Here is a 21,279-nt window from a genome sequence, read left to right on the forward strand (position 1 = left end):
ACCCTCCGCTGTTTGACAAAAAGATTGTTCTACCACGGGTTTCCTCCGGGTGCTCCGGTTTCCCCCCACACTCCAAAAACATACTAGTAGGTTAATTGGCTGCTATCAAAATTGACCCTAGTCTCTCTCTATGTCTGTCTGTCTGTGTATTGTAGGGAATTTAGAGTGTAAGCTCCAATGGGGCAGGGACTGATGTGAATGAGTTCTCTGTACAGCGCTGCGGAATCAGTGGCGCTACAGCTCCACAGCTCTTCCCTTCATAGTCTGTCACTCATCATGACATAATGGTTGGAAATGTCATATATTTGTGTTACTGTGCTCATGTAATCCATCCGTCCGTATATTCTATGTAGACTACATCCGTTTGGATGACCCTATTCATTTAAAATTTGTTCTGTGATGGAATGTCTATATTATTGTTTAAGATAAGTACACACCATCAACATAAAACACAACATACTATACAAAGCAACAATATAATAATAATAATAATAGTAATAATAATAATAATACACAGCATGCGGCTGATTATGTTAAATTTAGGAGTCGCTTCACATTGTAACAATATACACATACTATATGCTGCCAAGTTAGATAGAATCACTGCGTGAATGTATGACTGTAAAGCTTGCCAATGTATTTATTCCACCCCTAACGTGGGGTGGAATACATTGATCTACAGCATAGAGAAGTGGGATTATCTGATAATATAGCTCTGTGTGCTGTAATTTAAAGCAGCCAACTGTTTGTTTTCCTGTTCTAAACTGTACCAGAAATATGACAGTGACTATCCTGGTAATGGTTGCTATGCGTTGCAGCACACATGCGCGATGCACCATCTTATGAAATAAGCCCCCAGATTTCTCCATCACAATCATAAAACATCTTACCAGGGAGCTGGTATATGTTGGGTCAGAGGTGTCATCCTGCAGATAGCGGGAAAGCCCAAAGTCCGACACTTTACAGACCAGGTTGCTGTTCACCAGGATATTCCGAGCGGCCAGGTCTCGGTGCACATAATTCATCTCAGATAGATACTTCATGCCGGCTGCGATACCTCTGAGCATCCCTACCAGTTGGATGACTGTAAACTGGCCATCATTTTGCTATATGTGATACATATATAAAAAAAAAATATTCATTTAGAGATCAACACTGAATAAATAATTACTTTAAGGCATGTGTATAAAAGTGCACGCTGGTCTTATTAGTGAGTAAACTATAAACATTTGCAGCAGTAGTTGTTCTATGAACATAATTCTGAATATGAGAATATGACATATTGTATATAGATGTGTATTATTTGCACCAAGTTCCACTCTTTTCTTTCTGCACCACAAACCACCAAGGACTTTATATTCAGTGCAGCGCACAGAGAGAAATACATGTACTACAGCTGTATGTGAAATACATAATAAGCTCCATAAACTGAGTTTATTCTCCCCGATGTGTGCTCTTCTGTCAAACATGCAAGTGAGTCACAATGTAGCATAAATACTGCAGTAACCACACTGACAATTCTGTTCATTAGCGGATGAAGAAGAAAAAGATACACAGAAGGGTATAATAAGGCTGGTGCTTGCTTAGTAACAACATATCACTTCTACCTTAATATATCTTTGTGTGTAATTGCTCTGCAAGATGAGTAATAATTGAAAGCGTTATAGTATGAAGTTATTTGTGCCTGGTGTACGTCTGTTTACATGTTACTGTGCTGATGTGTAAGTAGGTTGGTGAGTTACTGTCCTGCACATATGTGTTACTGTATAAATGTTTACATTGCTGATTACTGTGGATTTAAAGAGGTAAACACAAAGCAGTGGCATGGGCACAGAGTACTTATTAACCAGCAACACCGGTAAAATACCATCTGGATGGTAAACCTATAGATTAATATACGCTCAGCTCCACATTATGCCTCAGTGTTGTCAAGAGAAAAGAAGTGTTCTACTTCACATCTACATAAATTACCATAAGTGGGAGTGGCCACATCTCCAGTTGTAAAGTAGATTGCCCCAGGATTACCATGGAGATGGTGACTTTATAGCAGTATCTTCTGAACACAGTATGTCTCTGGAGGTCAATTACAACATCATACCTCCCAAAATTTAGTATGACAAAATCGGTACAAAATAGGCCCTGCCCCCATTCAGTCCAATCTCAGTCCACACATGGTCACATTTGAGTAAAACTGGACACAATTTTGGTTAAGCCCTATTAACTCTTAGTTCCTGATTTAGAGTTGCAAAGTTTAGAGTTGCGCGATATAAAACACAGTCTAGTGTAGCACTTGTGGTCCCTTGTGCCTGGAGAGATCAGCAGCGTTAATATGCAAAGTGTAGTACAGCGTGGGCCTGCAGACGCAAATTAAGCACAAATCTTTCTTATTTTAAGTTACATAGATCCTCAAATACATTAGTTATGAGACATACACTTTGCACCTACATTACCTGGGTGCAAATTTTGGAGCTGATTAAGATGAATGTCTCCTCTTTGCTCTGGATCCATTTATATACCAGATTTAAGGTTGCACCTAGCTTAAGATGCATGCAACTAAAATACAGACATGGAAACACAAGCGTGCAGATGCTCATACACAATCAGAGCTTCTTTATGTTCAACTCTAAATCAGGCCCTTAGTATACAAACACATAAAACAAACCTCTGCCTAGAGAAAGAACGTGATGACATAAACAGAAAACAATGACAGGAACACAAGAAGATAGAGACATATGAGAGCATTAGTCTCCCCTGTTACACCCAGCCTCCTATGTATTCTGCTCAGGCAAGCTGGTGAACCAGGCTGTGCTCCACTCCTTCTCAGACATAGGAGTCCCCAGTGGACACGATCATATAACCTACTTTCAGGAAGAACCAAGGCTCCAATTAATATCCCTATTTTTATCCAGAGGCTGAAATTAGATTTTTTTTAGGTCATCTGCAGTTAGCATTTGGCTGGTACTTCATCTTCACAATCACTCTGCATTGTCTCAAGACAACTTCATCAATATAGGACAAGCTCAGGATGTATACATGTGTGTGCGGTCAGAGCCATATATTACAGTCACAAAAGAGAAAAATGTATGTTTTCCACTGTGAGCGCCGAGTAGGAAGACTGACATTATTCTACATTAAATGCAGATGTGCACAGTGCAGCATACCAACCAATCAGCTATTAGCTTCCATGAGGAAAAAGGAAGACAACCAAAGCGAAAATCTGACTGGATGCATTTATATGTTAGTAAACAGTGTATAAGTCAGATAATTGGATATGGTCATTTTAATTAATATCTAACAACTTGATTGTCTATGTCTGAAGTTATGCGAATAGCATGCTACGGCGTGGAGGAGCGTAACTAACCGCAACATGTGGCAAACACTTATACATGCATTTACCCGCACACATACACTTGTAATTAGCTCATATTAAATGTAGTTGCAACACATAGTTATTTATGTCGAAATGTAGCAGAGTTCATGGTTGATATTATAAAGTTATATACACGTTAGTGATATGTAAGGTTCAGGTCACAGGAAACATATCATGTCTAGTATCATTCTAATCCTCTATTTATTCGCTGACGTCCGGTTCAATCGCTAAATGGATTGCACCTTGCGTATGGTAGATATAGATTGTAGGGAATAAATAATTAGAATGATATTGTCTGTGTAGTGCACATAGACCGGTTTAAACCAGTTCTTGGCAGGAAGATTAAGTATGCATCTCCAGGAGAGCCGACCCTACCCTTGGATAGTATCATTTGAACTGGCCAATGACCTGCATTGCACTGGACCCTCCTGAAGCCTGACCCTATGGAAGCAAGCCACATCATCTGTATTGTTTTCACTGTATCACTACCTGTATATAAGTGAGGGCTCTGGGACCAGTGTTCAGTCTGCTTGACCACAGCCTTCAGACCTGAATGACTGTACACTGGATCCAAAACGCCTGCTAAAAGTAATGGCTTTACTTATTTTATTCTGACTTGTTATTCTGATACTTTTGGCTATTAAATCGCTTTGGAACCACATTACGGCAATTGGACAATCGTTATTGGATAGCACCTAAACGTGCATAACAATGGCCCCAAAAAATACCTTCTAAATAATGTTACCAGATCAGCCACAAGAATCCATAAATACACATATTGCAAGATTTTAATAAAATTAATTGAATTTCTGTAATTTATCCTATACAGATATGCAGTGTGTACAGAAACTAAATCCAATGCCACATATATATTTAATATGTTTCCAGATTTAACATGACAGGATAACCCTATTTCAGAGTGACTCATCCATGTCACTGTAACTAAAGGGCAAAAAAAAATCACTTACTGCTGCTATTTATCAAAAACACTATTGCTGGGGTAGCTGAGTGATACGGCCGGCTTGTGCTAGCGTAGTTAAACTGGAAACCCAGATTGTAGTTTCAGTTCCATTTAGTAAAAAATAAAACGTATTTATTTAAAAAATATTAGTCTGCTATTGGTCTGCTATCTCCATCCTGAGATGGCAATAACAGAACAGGTATTGCAGTTGTACAAGATAAATCAACATGCAAAAATATGGGCAAATCCTACCTACAGATATAACAGCGGCAGTAAACCCTTTGATGAATTGAGAGCAATTAAAATAAGCCCTATTGGCAGGGGCAGGCTGGGCTGGGGGGCAGGGGGGCATCTGTCCCCCGGGCCGGTCCCATAGTGGGCTACTTAGGGCTGGGTCACTGGGCTACCTGCATTATTTTTTTAAAAAAATTCTGTTAAAATGTTCCTAATAGGCTATTGAGTTGAGTCTTACCCCTGGGCTAAAATCTGCCAGCCCTCCCCGGACTATTGCCAAAAAAACTGCATTTCCACTTCATCATCATCATCACCATTTATTTTCCTATTGTGGTTATCTGGGCTAAATTCATTAATTCATGAGAATTTAAATATCAATTAGTTCAGCCTAGATAGCTGTAAGCAGTTTGGGAGCAGAGCGCTCTGTACTGGGTAGAAGGGGTCGTGTTGGAGGGTCTGCTTCTAGGTATTTTTGTGTATTGAGATAAAGTAAGTGTGCTTTAGTGTGACTGTTTTAGTGTGACACAGAATCGAATATGGACTACCTACCCGACAGGTACATTAAGCCGTTAAGGTGTGTGTGTTAGTCTTACAACTAGCCCAATCACATTCTGTTTTATCTATCTATAGTATTAATCCAACTATGCATGAATGATTCAGCTGGCAACCTGAGAGCCGTTTATCTGTGTGCAAGCTAGCTGTGATGTGATTTGTGACTATGACTTACAGAACAAGCTAAGTATATCCCTGGAGAACCTCAAAGTCTCCAGTATATATTATATATTACAGTACATCTCTCACCAACAGTGACAACTACACTCCTAAGGAGCAGGAAAGCAGTCTAATCCCAATGTTCTCTAAAAGTTGCTCATCGGGAAATTAAAGAGTTAATGTTATTTTAATGCATACTGCACACTGTAGAGCTGCATTACGGATCTGCTGTCCAGCGCTCCCAGAACAATGGCTTTCATTGTCAGATCACTTAGCTGTGCATTAAAACTTTGACTGTAAGTGGCAATGTCATACATTATAATAAGAATAATTAAGGAAAACCTGAAAACAAGACCTGTCTGGGTTATTCAAGGACCAGATTTGGAATAACCTGCTCTAGATGACTGACAACTTCTTCCACTTTGGCTGCTTACCCGAAGGAAGGAGTCCAGGGCCCCATTCTCCATGAATTCTGTAATGATCATAACAGGCCGACTCTTGGTCACCACACCTTCCAGTCGGATGATATTGGGATGATCAAACTGGCCCATAATGCTGGCTTCACTCAGGAAGTCCCGTCTTTGCTTTTCCGAGTATCCAGCCTTGAGCGTTTTAATAGCAACATAGATTTCCCTCTTCCCAGGGAGCTTCAGGCGACCTTTGTATACTTCCCCAAACTCTCCTGCAGGTCAGAGACAATCAGTTAGGTGAATAGTATTTAGCAGCAACACTTTGTATTAGATGTTTGAGAACAATGGCAGAGTCACAAAGTGTATTTTTCAGATCTCTCCAACGATTCCTCATAGTTCTGCATGTCATAGTTTTTGGAGTGACCTAAGGACACATATGTCATGTGATCATAGAGAAAATAGCTGAAAGCTGGAGACTTTTTATGGTGTGATGATGTCACTAAGGCTTCGCAGGAGCACAGTGAGCACCTTAGATGGGATGCTTCCTCTTATTACTAGGAATATATACTACCTATACCCAGAAGATGCTAACTGTATGCAGACATGTAAAAATGTGACTATAGAAGAAACGATATAGCTGTAACACATAGTTAATGCAACATGTGTTTTAGATATACCTTGTCTGTTTAATGTACAGTTGTGTGTTTGTGACAGGTACTTTTTAGGTTACATAAACATCTGTGGCACGCTAATGTTGAGCTTTGTTCAGCCCCTTGCAGAATGCAGCCCAAAATACGAAGATGAAGATGACTAATTGTGTTGTATTGAAAGGGACACAAGGAATGACATGACCAGCCCTAGCCGGAAGAAATAAGCAAACGGACAACTATATTTACATATATTTTAAGTTGCATCTAGCGAATGGCTGAACGCAGCTCAAACGTATCGTAAGACAGATGTAGAGAGTGGCTGTGTGCACACAGCCTTGTCATGTGACTAGTAGATAATCTGCCCCACCTGCCCCAATGACTTCCTCAATCTTCACAAAAGAGACATCAATCTCCTTAGCAAACTCTCTCACAGCCTCGTTGGGATCTTCATATGTGAAGGGATCAATGTAAATCTTCATTCCTGGGGAACCTGCGGACATGTGGAGCAGAGAATATGAATAAGGCACTTTGGATACACTTCTCCCAACTACTACTGACATGTAAAACCAGATACTTATATGTCTTCTGCGATGCATCCTACTGTCACACCATGACCTATAAGTGAACTGGTATTTTATAAATTACATTATACATTTAAATTGCTTTCTATAAGCATACCCTGGGTGTTATGCTAAGTCTGATAGTAAGCAGACTATAGAAAGGCTGATAAAACAGGCTCTGAAAGTGCTTGTGTAAATACCGGGGAGCTAATTGCAGTATATTTATCAAATCAACACTTATTGCAGAGATAAATCTAATTTTTTATCTCCGATAAAAAAGTATATAACGTAACAATTTAACATGAATTTGTCACTATGGTATCATTGGTTTTTCTGCATTTGATAGCCATATATATTATATTATAGCTACCCTTCACCCCCTCATAAAATAATAGTATAGTATTTATAATATAATATTTTCTTTCAGAGGCAACAGCACCATTCATTTAAGAAGTTCCAGACTAAAAAAAAATAATGTATTGCCTCAATTAATTATTTTTTCCAGGCCATCCATTCTGTAAACACAATGGGCCTGATTCATTAAGGATCTTAACTTGAGAAACTTCTTATTTCAGTGTCCTGGACAAAACCATATTGCAATGCAAGGGGTGAAAATTAGTTTTCGGTTTTGCACATCAGTTAAATACTGACTGTTTTTTCATGTAGCACACAAATATCAACTTTAAGTTTCAGTGTACAAATAAGCTATCAAGTATTTGTGTGCTACATGAAAAAACAGTCAGTATTTAACTGATGTGCAAAACAGAAAACTAATTTGCACCCCTTGCATTGTAACATGGTTTTGTCCAGGAGACTGAAATAAGAAGTTTCTCAAGTTAAGATCCTTAATGAATCAGGCCCAATGACAAGTACTGCAGCAAGGCTTGGTAAATATCACTGGTGAAGGGCTATTCGCCCTTTGATAGACCTATCACTAAGTCCTTTGTGAAATACTTTCTTCCTGAATCCCTTTAATCAGAGAGTGTATTTCCTTCTGCAGTATGAGAATTGATATGACCCATAAATGTCCAGAATGGGGATCTTGCAGCATATTGTGCCCTATTCCAGCACAGTGGCCTTAAGCAGTCCGGGACTGCCCCTGTCCAATACAAGTAACAATGGATTGGCTTGAATCTGACAATCTTTCACATCACAGGATTATATCTCCCACAGTCCTTGTCCAGCACGTGAGAAATGAAGATTTAATATTGCTGTGACACCAGATCTTTTCCCGGCTCCCCTGCAAGTTTATCTTACCTTGTGCGTCAGTATGTCTATACAGCCATCACTCCTTACTCCCTCCTCACCTTACTCATCTCTCACCACTCCCTCCTCCGCCTCGCCCTGGTTTTCTTCCCTCTCTCTTTACAGGAATCCTTTCTCTCAATCCCTCATCACTCCTCCCTTCCTCTTTTAACTTTATCTGCACTTAATAATGAAATCATCACTCCATTATCCTCATTTTTTATCATTGTGTCCGGGGGTAAAGGAAGGTTCATTCCCCCTGTCCTAGGTTCTCTGTTTGGTGCTGTCGATAATGTGCACTTTGTTAAAAAAAAAAATTCAATTTGGAGTTCTCTATTTGGATTCCAGGAAGTCATTGCATTTGAGCATCAGCTTGATCATTTGTTCTTTCCAAGGCTAAGATGACAGCGACACATTGCAAAGGAGGTTACTCTTTCTGATCTTAGCAGGTTAATTAATTTTCCCCCTAACTAAAGCCAAGAAGCTTTCTGGGAAAAGGACAAATATCATTTCTGACTGTTTTCTCCAGTTAACAGGCCGGCCCGTACATAAATTGTGTAATAAGAGATGTATTTTGTTGCTGAAATTACACACTAGAACGGACTAGGATATGACATTTGTTTTATCCTGGAAGAATCAATTTCATTTTGCATGTAATACAATGCAAAACTAGCAGCAACAAAACCTCAGAATTGTTGCCAGTCATTTTAAATAACAAGTCACTATAATTCTTAAAATGTTTATTAAGTCTCCAAACAAAGATAAAATCATTTATACTCCTTCGGTATTTTAATACATAAAAATCATATGAACATGAAATATAACAAATAACTTATTTGCAGCTTGGCATACAATACTGTGCATTGCTGTAAGTTTAGTACAACATATCATGCATAGCGGGTAGTTTTGTCAAGCCTTCTAAAAGGAAAGTGTAGGTGTTATCCATAGCAACCAATCAGATTCTAGCTATCATTTATCTAGTACATTTTAGAAAATGATAGCTAGAATCTGATTGGTTGCTACGGGCAACACCTGTGCTTTTCATAAGGTTTGATAAATCCATGTTATTAGTCTTTCTTCTGCTAAGGAACATTTGTTTTTCTGTTGATTCTACAGAATAAAGTCCAGACCAGTGCTTAATATTACCGCATGGGTGTACATTTATTAGTGAAAACTCACACCACTGCCAAGGGGTCTTTAGATTGGCCTCAATTAACAAATGGTGTACACACTTTTATTATAATTGTTAATTGAAAATTTGCTATATCTAAAAGTAAATAAAATATATAAAAAGTGTATAAAAAAAAGTATATAAAAAGTAACTAAAATATATAAAAGTCCATTGGGGCTGGGACTTTCAGTGTTACGTTGCGGGATGCCATTTAGGGCGGGTCTTCTGTGGCAAGCTCTGTAGATCAGGTCATCTGTGGTGGCCAAGTGTCATCAGGGGTCTCAAATGAGAGGCCCCTTTTATTGTCATAAGAAAGATGAATAAATAATTTTGAATCTAACTTTATATACAATGTAAAACATTCATCCTGTCCCTCTCCTACACATATATTTATTTCCATTATTTAAGGCACCACATTGCCAAAGTAATATTTTCAGCCTAACATAATTGGCAGCCCATGTGGCCAGCATTACCTTGCCTCCCCTCCACACATCACATCTATCTCTGCATTCCGCAGTCAGTCTTTGTGTGAGAATGTGGGACATACACCACGTCGAGACTGACAGATTGGGGACAGGCAGTGCTGTGCAGGCTGAAACCTGCAGCCTGGCTATTATTTACTGTGTCATAAGAAACCTATTAGCAGATAAATGAAGGGACTACTCTACCAAGAAATCAAGATTCATCACATGCGACAAGGGCCTGTGATTGGAGGCCATAGCAAAGGTGAGAGCTGGCAGCTGCAGCCTCTGAGTGATGTGCAATGGGAGCTGGGCCTGATAAGAAGTGATGAGAAAGGGGGAAGTGGAGAGGGGGATGGGAGAGACAGGTAACTGAGACAGTGAACAAGTAAGAGAGGAAAGAAGGTAGTTACGCTGGCAATTTGGATGCAGGTTTGTCTGCTGTGAAAACAATACATGGCCATTATTTACCTTTTCAAAAGAGAAATAGTATGTTGCATCATTAGAAATGTTTGAATTTGTTAATTCTATGCAACTGAACTGGACCTAGCATAATTTATATTTCCATTGACGAGATATCTGTTCATACTTTACAGTTTGAATGTAGTATTATTGTTTCCACTTCTCTATGAGGTCTACAGTTTCACATCTCGTTGTGGGAGCTAAATTGTTTATTCTCTATGTTTTTTTTGGGGAACAGAGATGGGTGTTATGGGGATAACTGGAAAACACACAGGGCCTGAGTCGTTAAGGGGAGCAAAGCAAAAAAAAAAAAAGAAGTAAATTTGCACCTTGGCAAAACCATGTTGCATTGAAGGGGGAGGTAAATTTAAAATGTGGGGACAGATTTATAGTTGGGGTAGAGCATGTCCTAGTTTAACTTTACGTTTCAGTGTAAAAATAAAGTTATCAAATATGTGTGTACTACATGACAAAAAAAATCTGCATTTTCATTATGTGCAAACTAATAAACTATTAGGCACCCCTTGCATTGTAACATGGTTTGTCCAGAATCAAATTTACTCTTTTTTTTGCCTTACTCTCCTTAATGATTTAGGCCTGTAGTGAGGCTTCATAGCAATATCTGATTAGTAAGAGGAATGAGCACATTACACCACTATAATAGATGGTTGTACTACTATTAGAATTTTGTTTAGCAATGTCTGTTTATTTGAACTGTAGCTAACCTGGCGTGAAGCATCGCAAAAACCTAATGAAGAGTGAATCAAGGAACCATATGCATGAAAATAACAAGCATCGTATAGAGTATAATATAACTATGGTTGAGTGCCCTGGAAGTTTACGGTGTGAGACACTTTAAATGTACCTGTCACCTACACACAATGGAGGCAGCCATTGTGTGGCTTAACCGATGTTCATAACAATGCAGCTATTAAATCACTAGGAGCTAGAGACTTCTCGAGAGCACGGGCAAACGAGCCCCCATTCATGAGAATGCTGCTAATCAACTAACTTGATAAGCTGGGTCTTGATGAATATTCATACATGCCACGAAACCACAGCCCCAAAAGCGTGTCATTGACGGGTGTATTTTACATAATGTTGGGTAGAATAGTACATGAAATAAATACTTAACACCAAGGGCTAGATTTACTAAACGGCGGGTTTGAAGAAGTGGAGATGTTGCCTACAGCAACCAATCAGATTCTAGCTTTCATTTTGTAGAACGCACAAAATAAATGACAGCTAGAATATGACTGGTTGCTATAGGCAACATCTCCACTTTTTGAAACCCGCCGTTTAGTAAATATACCCCCAAGCCTATGCAATAATAACTGCAAGCTTGAGGTCTAGTCACTTACAATTTCCCAGAAGGCTAAGCCTTACCTCTGCCGGTGCTGTAATGCTGCAGCTTGTCGCTGTACACTGCCTCTTTGCTGTACGTTCTCTTCCTAAAATACATAACAAGACTTCACTTGGAAAATGTTGGTGCTGAACAGATATATATACGGTTATAGTTAGACCTATGTTATACGGAGAAATCGGATGATTTGATGAGTTGTTTAAAAGAGTTATCGGAAGAATTATGTTGTAATCTTTCTTTCATTTGCATAATGCATCCACGTGTCACGCCACATAAACAGCCAACGATCCACAGAGGAAGACAGGCAGGTAAAACTGCATTGTACCGCTCTTTCCTTTAATTTGACAAATGCTTACAAGGAAATCGTAATTCTAACCCCACCAAGTCATCCGAAGACAGGAGCGTGTACTCACCTACTGCAAACAATGGAAATGGCCACCAGAGACACTATAAAAACGACACCAGCAGCAGCGGAGCCGGCGATCAGTGGAAGCTGCTCTCTGAGCTCAGATTTGTAATCCTCTGAAACAGAGGATATGAGAAATTACACACATGGCACTTACAGGACTGCCCTACAACAACCAGTCTTTTGTAATGGAGCCTATCATCTGTGTTCGAAGGAGCATGTAAATTAATGTACCGATCCAGACATTGAGTCAGATCTTTATTATACGACTTCCTTTCATGATTCATGTTGAACCATCTAAAATGTCAAGGCTCCATTAGATGCCTCCACTCTTTTCACATAGCAAAGGTCAGACAATATGTCAGAAGCCCATATTCCAGTAATTTCTTGTGTATGGACAAATATATTCATAGTTCACATTACAACAGACGTCGCCTTCTCTTGACGTTTCCGGAGTGTTCACAGGGTTAACACCTCATCTGCACAAGAGAACATCGCTGACCTCTGTGGATGCTAAAGAGCACAAAACTATATGACGAAGGACAATCTACAGTTCCTTAATACCAGCCCTGCAGTAAAGGAATAAAATGTCTCTACCATGCTCTGCTGGTTCAGATTCTGTTTTGATCTACAGAAGATTGTTACCTTTTCTTTTCTATTCTTTTTTTTTTTTTTAAGCTATTAAAGAAAAATGATCAATTCACAAATGACAGCTCAAGGGCAAAGAAGAAAAGGAGGAGATATACAAGTGTAGAAAATGGGAGAAAGAAAAGGTAGATTAACTTATCCCACCAAACACCAAAATCTAAACACGACCGATCTTTATACCAAACTGGCCTGCACTTAGCTGGAATATGGATACTCAGCTTGTTACTGGTGATGGAAGATAGCAGCACAGTGACCCAGTGGTTGGCACTTCTGCCTCACAGCACTGGGGCCATGAGTTCAATTCCCGACCATGGCCTTATCTGTGTGGAGTTTGTATGTTCCCCCTGTGTTTGCGTGGGTTTCCTCCGGGTGCTCCAGTTTCCTCCCACACTCCAAAAACATACTAGTAGGTTAATTGACTGCTATCAAAATTGACCCTAGTCTCTCTCTCTGTCTGTCTGTCTGTGTGAATGTGTATGTTAGGGAATTTAGATTGTCAGCTCCAATTGGGCAGGGACCGTTGTGAATGAGCGCTGTGGAATTAGTGGCGCTTTATAAATAAATGGTGATGATGATAGAAATTGCCCTATGTTCACTGTTGTTGTATATTGTCTAATGAAGGGCAATGACATATTCAAATTCCTCTAGATAGATCAGTGTCTAGTTATGTCTCCCTCCCTGCTGGGTTTCCTGTACATATCTAATGTTCTTCCTGCTCCTGTTCTCCTCCCTCGAACTTCCTTCTATTTCACTTTCCATGGCCAGAGCTGTCTGACCTTTGATTTGAATACTTCCCAAACTATAGCCCTGCCCCTATGAATCACTGTCACCAATGGATATTCTGTTGTGAATTACACTGTTTCCATGCTGACAACTCAGCTTCGGAGATGAGAAATGACTGTGTGCATTGAGATGAGTAAAGCAGCGACCAGAGATTGCACAAATCGCGTTTTGCAGTGGAACTGGCCATCCAGCAATAGACTTTTAAAGTTCCGCTTCTGATCTCAATTCTACGGAACGCCATTCTGCACTGTACTTGTAAAATCACATTTCGTAGAACTTAATCAATTTGGAATGTGATGTTTGGGGTATGACTTGGAACACAACTTTGCTTAGTGAGACATATGAAATGTTGCAGTCAATTGCCAAATAAGGTGAATATTTTACTAAATAATTTGGTAAATTTATATTGCCAATCTTTTTTTTTAATTATGCATGAAAGATAATGGACACATGATCTCTGGAAGAAAAGGCAAGACTGGGTGGGATATTTAACTCCTATCTGCCTACATACATTTCCTCTCCATCCCCGATTTAACTTTAAGCATATATAATCCATTGTTTGGCTCTCAACAGAGTGACAACTATGGAAAAACTTTCACCTCCTCTCACATTTGGCCGACTAACCTTTACTGAGCATACAGTCCAAAGAAAATTGGTAGAGAAGGTGTTAAGTGGTTTGGAACAATAGAGATGCACAGCATCTCTTTTGGCACCGCTAGCTCCCTTCCTAATGCCCAGACTTGATAAAGAGAGTTGCCCAGCAGTGTTACGCATACAACAGCCTGGCGCTGGGCCCTGTGCCGGCGTGGGTGGAATGTTTCCGCTCACGGAGGAGAACACTTGTGTCTGTCAAACACGTGCTGGATTTTACTTATTGAACAAATGGTAAGAAAATAAAGAAAACAAGATCCTAACCACAATAGACTGCTGAAGCAGAGATTAATTCTTTCTAAACAGAGTGAGTCAAAATAGCAGATATTCTTGACTCTTGCGCTGGAGGAAAGTTCATGCATGTAAACACACAGGACGCATAAAATAATGTATATAAACACTCAGATTCAATGAGGCATAAATAGTTTGCAATCTAATAAATGTTCCCATTTCACACTTCATTGCTAACATCTGAATATGTTCACATGTCAATCAATTCTTCACATGGAATCTGACAAGAGATAAAACAACCAAATGACCCATAGACATTGCTCATTTTCCTTCACTTTGATACAGTTATTAAGATGGCCTAATAAATATCATCTGCGTTCTTCAATTTATTTGATGGAATACTGTATTATATATTCACCACATTAAAAGAACAGTAGCTCCTTTCATCTGCAGATTACCCTTTTTGTATCTTTACTAAATTGCTCGTCTACATCCCATCACTCAAAAACAGGGGAGGGACTTCATGAAGTGTAAAACATCCATTGTGCAGTTAAAAGTTTGGACCCCTCATGTGCCGTGACTTGTGCAAGTGCACCTAGATTTCTGCTAAAGCACATGACTTTGCGGACGTAGGTGGCATCGTTTGTGGAGGAGCAGCAGTCTGCCCTGGAGATCCACCTTTGCTCCACTTCCCTTATCAGTTGGAGTACCACAAGGCTCAGTCCTAGGTCCTCTGCTGTTCTCCATCTACACCACTTCTTCTGGTAAACTAATAAGTTCCTTTGGATTTCAGTATCATCTCTATGTGGATGATGCCCACATTTGTCTATCCTCTCCTGATCTCTAGCCATCTGCGTTGTTGTGCATTACTGACTGTCTTTCTGCCATTACGTCTTGGATGTCCTCTCGCCAACTTAAACTCAATCTTTCAAAAACAGAGTTAATAATATTCCCACCCACCAACAAAAATTACCTACCTGACATTTATATTTCTGTTGGCAACATGACCATAAATCCCATCCCGCAAGCTCACTGCCAAGATGTGATCTTTCAGAACAATCCTTTGTTCCCCACATTGACTCTATATCTAAATCATGTTACATACATCTAAAAAACATTTCCAGAATACGCACATATCTTACACAAGACAATGCAAAAACTTTAATTCATACACTCATCATCTCCCGCATTGACTATTGCAATTCCCTCCTTGCTGGTCTTCCCCTAAACAGACTCTCACCCGTACACTCTACTTTGCACACAGCGGCTAAACTGATTTTCAGTTAAAATCGTACTTCCTCTGCTAAACCACTCTGTCAGTCTATACACCGAATGCAAAATAAAATACTTATACTAACCTACAAGACCATCAACAGAACTGCACCTACAACATCTCCTCTCAAAATATTTCCCAACTCAACAACTCCATTCTCCATCAGATGTGGTTCTCTCATCCACTCTCATAGCATGCTCACATTCCTTTTCACAGGCCTTTTTTTCGAGCTGCATCCTCTCTATGGAATTCTCTCCCCCGCACAATAAGACTTCCTCTGGTCTACAAACCTTCAGGCGTTCTCTGAAAACCCACCTCTTCGGGCAAGCTTATAATATTCCTTAACCTTTTACCTTATTACCACACTCTTCAATTCACTAGGTTACCCTATTACCATCCTTTATACAATTCACACAAGATAACAACCCTCTGACTCCAGGACCAAAATTGCTGTGTGACTGGATAATATAACATACAAATAACTTTTTACCTTTGCAATCTTGCTGTACTGAAATGCAATATGTATATTTAACCTCAAGTATCTGACCCCATTGACCCATAGATTGTAAGTTTGCGAGCAGGGCCTTCTCACCTCTTTGTCTGTATTACCCAGTATTGTTTATTACTGTGTATGTCCTCAATTGTAAAGCGCTACGGAAAAATCAGTTTTCTGGCATTGCATATGTTCAAAATGTAGTCCTAGTGTATACCTAACAATGTTTGTACTTAGCCATTAAGGACAGGGGCATGGTCACAGTACACTGGAAGCTTTGTCGTGTGGGTATGTCATTTCCCCCGCAGGTGTGCCTTGTTCGTCTGAAGAGCTAAAGCACCCATAATCCCACTCTACTCCCGCCAAAACACCCCTGCATTGTCATGCGCACCAGTGCCAGGTTTGCATGGCACCTGCTTACTACAATGATCGGGTCTGAATCCTGCACAAAGCTAGCACCAGCAGAGAAGTTAACACATAATGGGGTTTGAAACGGGAGGGTCAGACAATTTCATGGCTACAAAGATGTTTCTGTCACCCAGAGCCACCAAATTAAACAATATCACTCAATAGGGAGACAAACATTGCCGCATCTTCTAAACTAAACTAAACTTCACAGGTACCATGTTGTATTGGAAAATACATGCTGGGGAATATCTTTCAGGCTCACACAATGATGGCTTCCACTGTATGTAGGTGATATGTACACTTGAAGTAATATAAGATTATCACTCCAGGGTCTGTCTCAGGGAACTTTTTAGATGTAAGTACTATAAATGCATGGTACACCAGTAGCAGTGGTGGAACTACCATTGGTGCGACAGGTGCCGTGCACTGGAGCCCATGAAGATAATGGGGCCCACTACATGGCAGATGCAGAGGGCCGTGGTCCCGGTTCCCTCCTCCCCACTGCCCTGAACCGGAGCCCACAGCTCACTAGTTCCACCTCTGATCAGTAGCCAGATGTCCTTTTCCTGTTCTGAACACCTCTCTGTCTAAACTTTTACAACAATAGACAAAAATTTAGATGCAATGCTCCATGGACTTTCCACTTACCATCAGTCAGAGTTTGGAAGCACATTTTTCCACTGTATTTTCCATAACCTGCAACAGTGCGAGCCCTGACCTGCACCACGTACACCACTCCTGGCCTCAGGCCTTCGATGCTGGCTGTGTTTGTCTGGCTCTTAGCTATAGACGAGTTAAATTCATTATGATCCTGTTGATAAAAATGCAGTAAATAATTTGTCTGTTCTTTAGTCCACCTTTAAGAGAATTCCACATCAATATGAACATGGCTGAATTCTGCCTGACAATGCTTTTACTCTACCAAAAGGAGGGAGCATCAATTTCAAAAAGATTTTAATTTGTAGACTGTAATTTGTAATAGCATAACATCCCTTTCTCACCAAAAGCCCAGGTCAGACACGGGATAATGAACATGGTTTCAACCCGTGTTGCAACCCTCCACACCGCACTTTGGTCCCGGATATATCCAGGTTGGCCGCCTTTCATACTGGACCCATGTCTACCTTGCATTTTCAAACTGAGCCCCTCCAATGAGCTGCTTTTAACTGAACCTGGGTCGAATAATTCGGGAACACCTTTCAGATTGCTGCATATCCGGCTCCAACTTGGGAATAACCCTGGTCGCGACCAGGGTCATGGACCTGGGTCACACGACCCAGGTCACCCCATTCACACCAACATTCGGCCTGAGTTATTCCCGGGTCCATGCTTCTATGTGAAAGGGGTATTAGAGAGTCACAACTTTTCCTATGAAAATGATACTGACACGTGGGATGAGATAAAAAACAAACACAGCACAAAAAAAACAACAACACATAAATCTAAAATACATCAATGTATCCAAAGATGAACATGGCTGTCTCCTGCAATAAACTATTTTATAATATCTCTCTTCTTAATGTAGAACTTACGGCTACACGCAGTGAAGGCAGACAGTTTGTGGGCTAAGCCAATGCATGGGAATGTAGTGACAGACTGTATTCGCATGAATATCAGTTGAACCCCGAAAATGGCTTTTGTGTGGAGGCACCAGAGGCTCTGTACCTTGCTTAGAATAAGTTTTATAGTGTTTATTTGTGTCATAGGTAATCATGTAAGCTTAGTTATGGTTTCTTCTATAGGAAAGCAGCAGAGCTCAACCTAATCACTGGTATTGTACTTTCAGCCAAATACACAAAAATCAATGTATTGTCCTGAAGCTAGAGAGATCAATAGACACATTGATCAGCCGGTATTAAACTTGCTAAGAATGGGCATCAAAGAATGGAATTTCACAGTTGAGGTGAAACAGGTTATTTTGATTTCCTCCATAAATTTTTAATGAGGCTGTGGGGAAGGTACAGGTTCCACGTCTGTATTTGGCCTAATGGCTGTCCTGTTAATTTAACTCAAAGCAGCTATAGGAGGGCTGCAAGGAAATTCCAATTGTGAAGCCACAGCTTCCCGCTGAACAAATAGGAATTACCTCTTACATTTATGAAGGTGCCAGCATTTGTAACTGCAGCCAAAATGAACATTATCGAGTCAGTTAAAATTGCACACTTTATGGAACTCTAATGCAGGCAGCTTCCAAAATCATTATAGCTATGAGGAGGGTGTTAATGGCTTAGTGCTGTTTACTATCAATCCTGCAGCCAGTTATTTGCTAACACAGTTACATTGTGCCCTATGGCATTAAGTGCTGTAATAAGAGTGGACATGTAAATTTAAGTAATCAATTTACTACACAACATGTTGATAAGATCTCACCTTCTCGTAATAGCGGATCTCATAATCCAGAATAATTCCATTGGGCTGTTCTGGTTGAGGCCAAGACAAGGTGATACTCTTCATGGTGGCTCGGACTTGGTGCATGATGGGAACAGTGGAGGGAGCTGTTGAAATAAGAGTAATAAAATATCACTGAATGAGGACAGATTCGGTCACGTTAAGATTAAGTGCACCCATTGGTCATAAGTGCAGTTGTAGTTGACCATTTGGAAAATAAGCACTGTTTAGTGTTCGGTTACTGTGCTGGAATGCATTTGGTGAAATTGAGGAACATAAATTGTGAAATCGTGATGCCAGTCAACATCCAGTACACAAAACCATGAAGCTAGATTCAGCCCTTGTACTTTATTACTTAATAATAAACATGGATCTATCAGGATATATACTATTAATGTACAGCTCCAGCCCAAATATTAATCTAACCTCTATATGAGTATTACACCCACATAATAAACCAAATACAACATATAACGCACTTAATAACAGTCCAAAGAAACTTTTACCAAAGCATAATAAAAATGAGAAGAAAGTAGGTAGAAATAGCAGGTCACAAGAGGTGTACATTTAACAAAGGCAAATGTGCAAAAACTATCGGGGTGCTCAGGCTCGGTTCCTTAAGAACCAAGCACACCCGAAGTTTGACGATCCGAGTACCAAGCCAAGCCGACTCAGCACTTTTGCGCGCCCTCCGAATTGAAAACGAGGCAAAACGTCATTGTTACATCGACGGATCTCGCAAGCTTTAGATTTTATAAGTACCATCCTTCACTGCGATAAAGCGCCATTTAACAGAGGGACACAGAAGGGGTAGCACGGTTCTTGGCAGTCTCTAGTGCATTTGGGCAGCATCATAGGTAGAAAAGAAAGAGGAGGGGTAGCAGTGTTCTTTAAAGTCTCTAGTGACATTCAGGAGAGCTCCATTGCTAATTGTCATTGCTGAAATAGAAATAATAGGGCTGGCAGTCTTGATCTAAATATGCAGTCACATTGTACCATGTTATCAAAATGGATTCACAGCAGTAGACAGAAGACCAGGAACACCAAGCAGCTGCTGGCACCAGTCATGATGATAGTAAACCCTCTACATCCTCTGCTAAAGCCTATGTTAAAGCGCGTAGTGTTTGTAAGTCAGGGAAACAAAAATGTAAAAAAACACCTTTCACCTTGGTCAAGAAAAAAAGACCTGTAATCCAGACAAAGTTATTTGCAGAAAAAAATAAAATTGACAACATGACATTCTACACACACAGTGGCAAGGAAAGAATGAGGCCTTCACCTTTCTCTATGAGTGCTAATTCTACAACTGTCACTGAGGCATCTTCTTGTAAGGTCAGTCATGACCAAGTAAGATTTTGTCATGCGGACTCCAAAAGTGAAGTCCAAATACTTTTACGTGTAAAAGCCAAGCTGGAAGAAAACAGTAATGTATTAGAGGAAAATGTATGTTCAGATTCAGAAATGACACAAAACCCTGAGGTGAATCTATCCACGGGTGCTTTGTGTAAGCCTGACCTTTCTGATAGTGTACCCAGCAACATCTGCATGTGTGCATGAACAGCTCAAGTGTAGCCGGTGATACACAAATTGAGGATGCCACTTTGGAATTGCAACAGGATGAGGGGGATATTTGTGTAGCTGACGAGGGTGCTAATGAGGTTGTTGATGAGGATGATGTTGTTTGTGTAAGTCCTGCACCAGTGGAAGCAGTTCTTGCACGTGATAAGAAGGCCATTGTCATGCCTGGACATAAGACCAACAAATCCACCTCCTATGTGTGAAATTATTTTTACCCAAATTCTGACAACAGTTGTCTAGCCATTTGTAGCGTTTGTAAAGCCACAGTCAGTCGAGATAGGGACCTTAACCATCTAGGATCCTCATCCATGTTACGCCATTTGAAACGAGTTCATGGCAAGCTGTTGAGAAGATTGGAAACTTATGCTAAAAAAAAATAACCACAAGCAGTCAGGCATCAGCTAGTTCCCTTCTCTCAGCTAGATCCCGACACCTGCAATCTACACCCACAACACCATCCTCATCAATATCCTCAGTAGCGATCAGAGTTAATCCTGCATCCAGGCTAGATGACTCCTCCACTATCCTGGATTCCTCAGAAGAATTCTTGAACGTTAGTTCAGCTGCTGCTGCTGCTGCTGGGAGTGGATCTTCATCCCAGAAGCAGACCAAGAAAATGACTACTAGTAGTTTACAACAATTGACAGTTAAAAAATTCTTTGCAAGAGGAAGCAAGTATAAAAGCTGTCACCCAGTCACAAAACGGATGACAGACGCCATGGCGACTATGCTAGTATTAGATCTGCATCCAATATCCACTATTAATGAAGTTGGTTTTAGACAGGTACTTGAGGTCTTGTGTCCCAGTTACCAAATTCCATC

General features: G+C 40.2%; 1 protein-coding gene across 1 annotated transcript in view; it reads right to left on the bottom strand.

The window, feature by feature from the left end:
* EPHB1 (EPH receptor B1) overlaps positions 1-21,279 on the bottom strand; it is a 251,330-nt gene that overhangs the window by 36,025 nt on the left and 194,026 nt on the right. The window contains exons 6-12 of the mRNA XM_075201569.1: positions 18,862-18,986; positions 17,140-17,302; positions 12,012-12,120; positions 11,622-11,686; positions 6,704-6,826; positions 5,711-5,958; positions 891-1,106 (exon numbers count right to left, since the gene is read on the bottom strand). Of these exons, the coding sequence (XP_075057670.1) occupies positions 891-1,106; positions 5,711-5,958; positions 6,704-6,826; positions 11,622-11,686; positions 12,012-12,120; positions 17,140-17,302; positions 18,862-18,986 (1,049 nt within the window). The remainder of the gene's footprint in view (positions 1-890; positions 1,107-5,710; positions 5,959-6,703; positions 6,827-11,621; positions 11,687-12,011; positions 12,121-17,139; positions 17,303-18,861; positions 18,987-21,279) is intronic.

The sequence above is a fragment of the Mixophyes fleayi genome, chromosome 3, assembly GCF_038048845.1.
Source record: "Mixophyes fleayi isolate aMixFle1 chromosome 3, aMixFle1.hap1, whole genome shotgun sequence".
In the NCBI taxonomy this organism is placed as follows: domain Eukaryota; kingdom Metazoa; phylum Chordata; class Amphibia; order Anura; family Limnodynastidae; genus Mixophyes; species Mixophyes fleayi.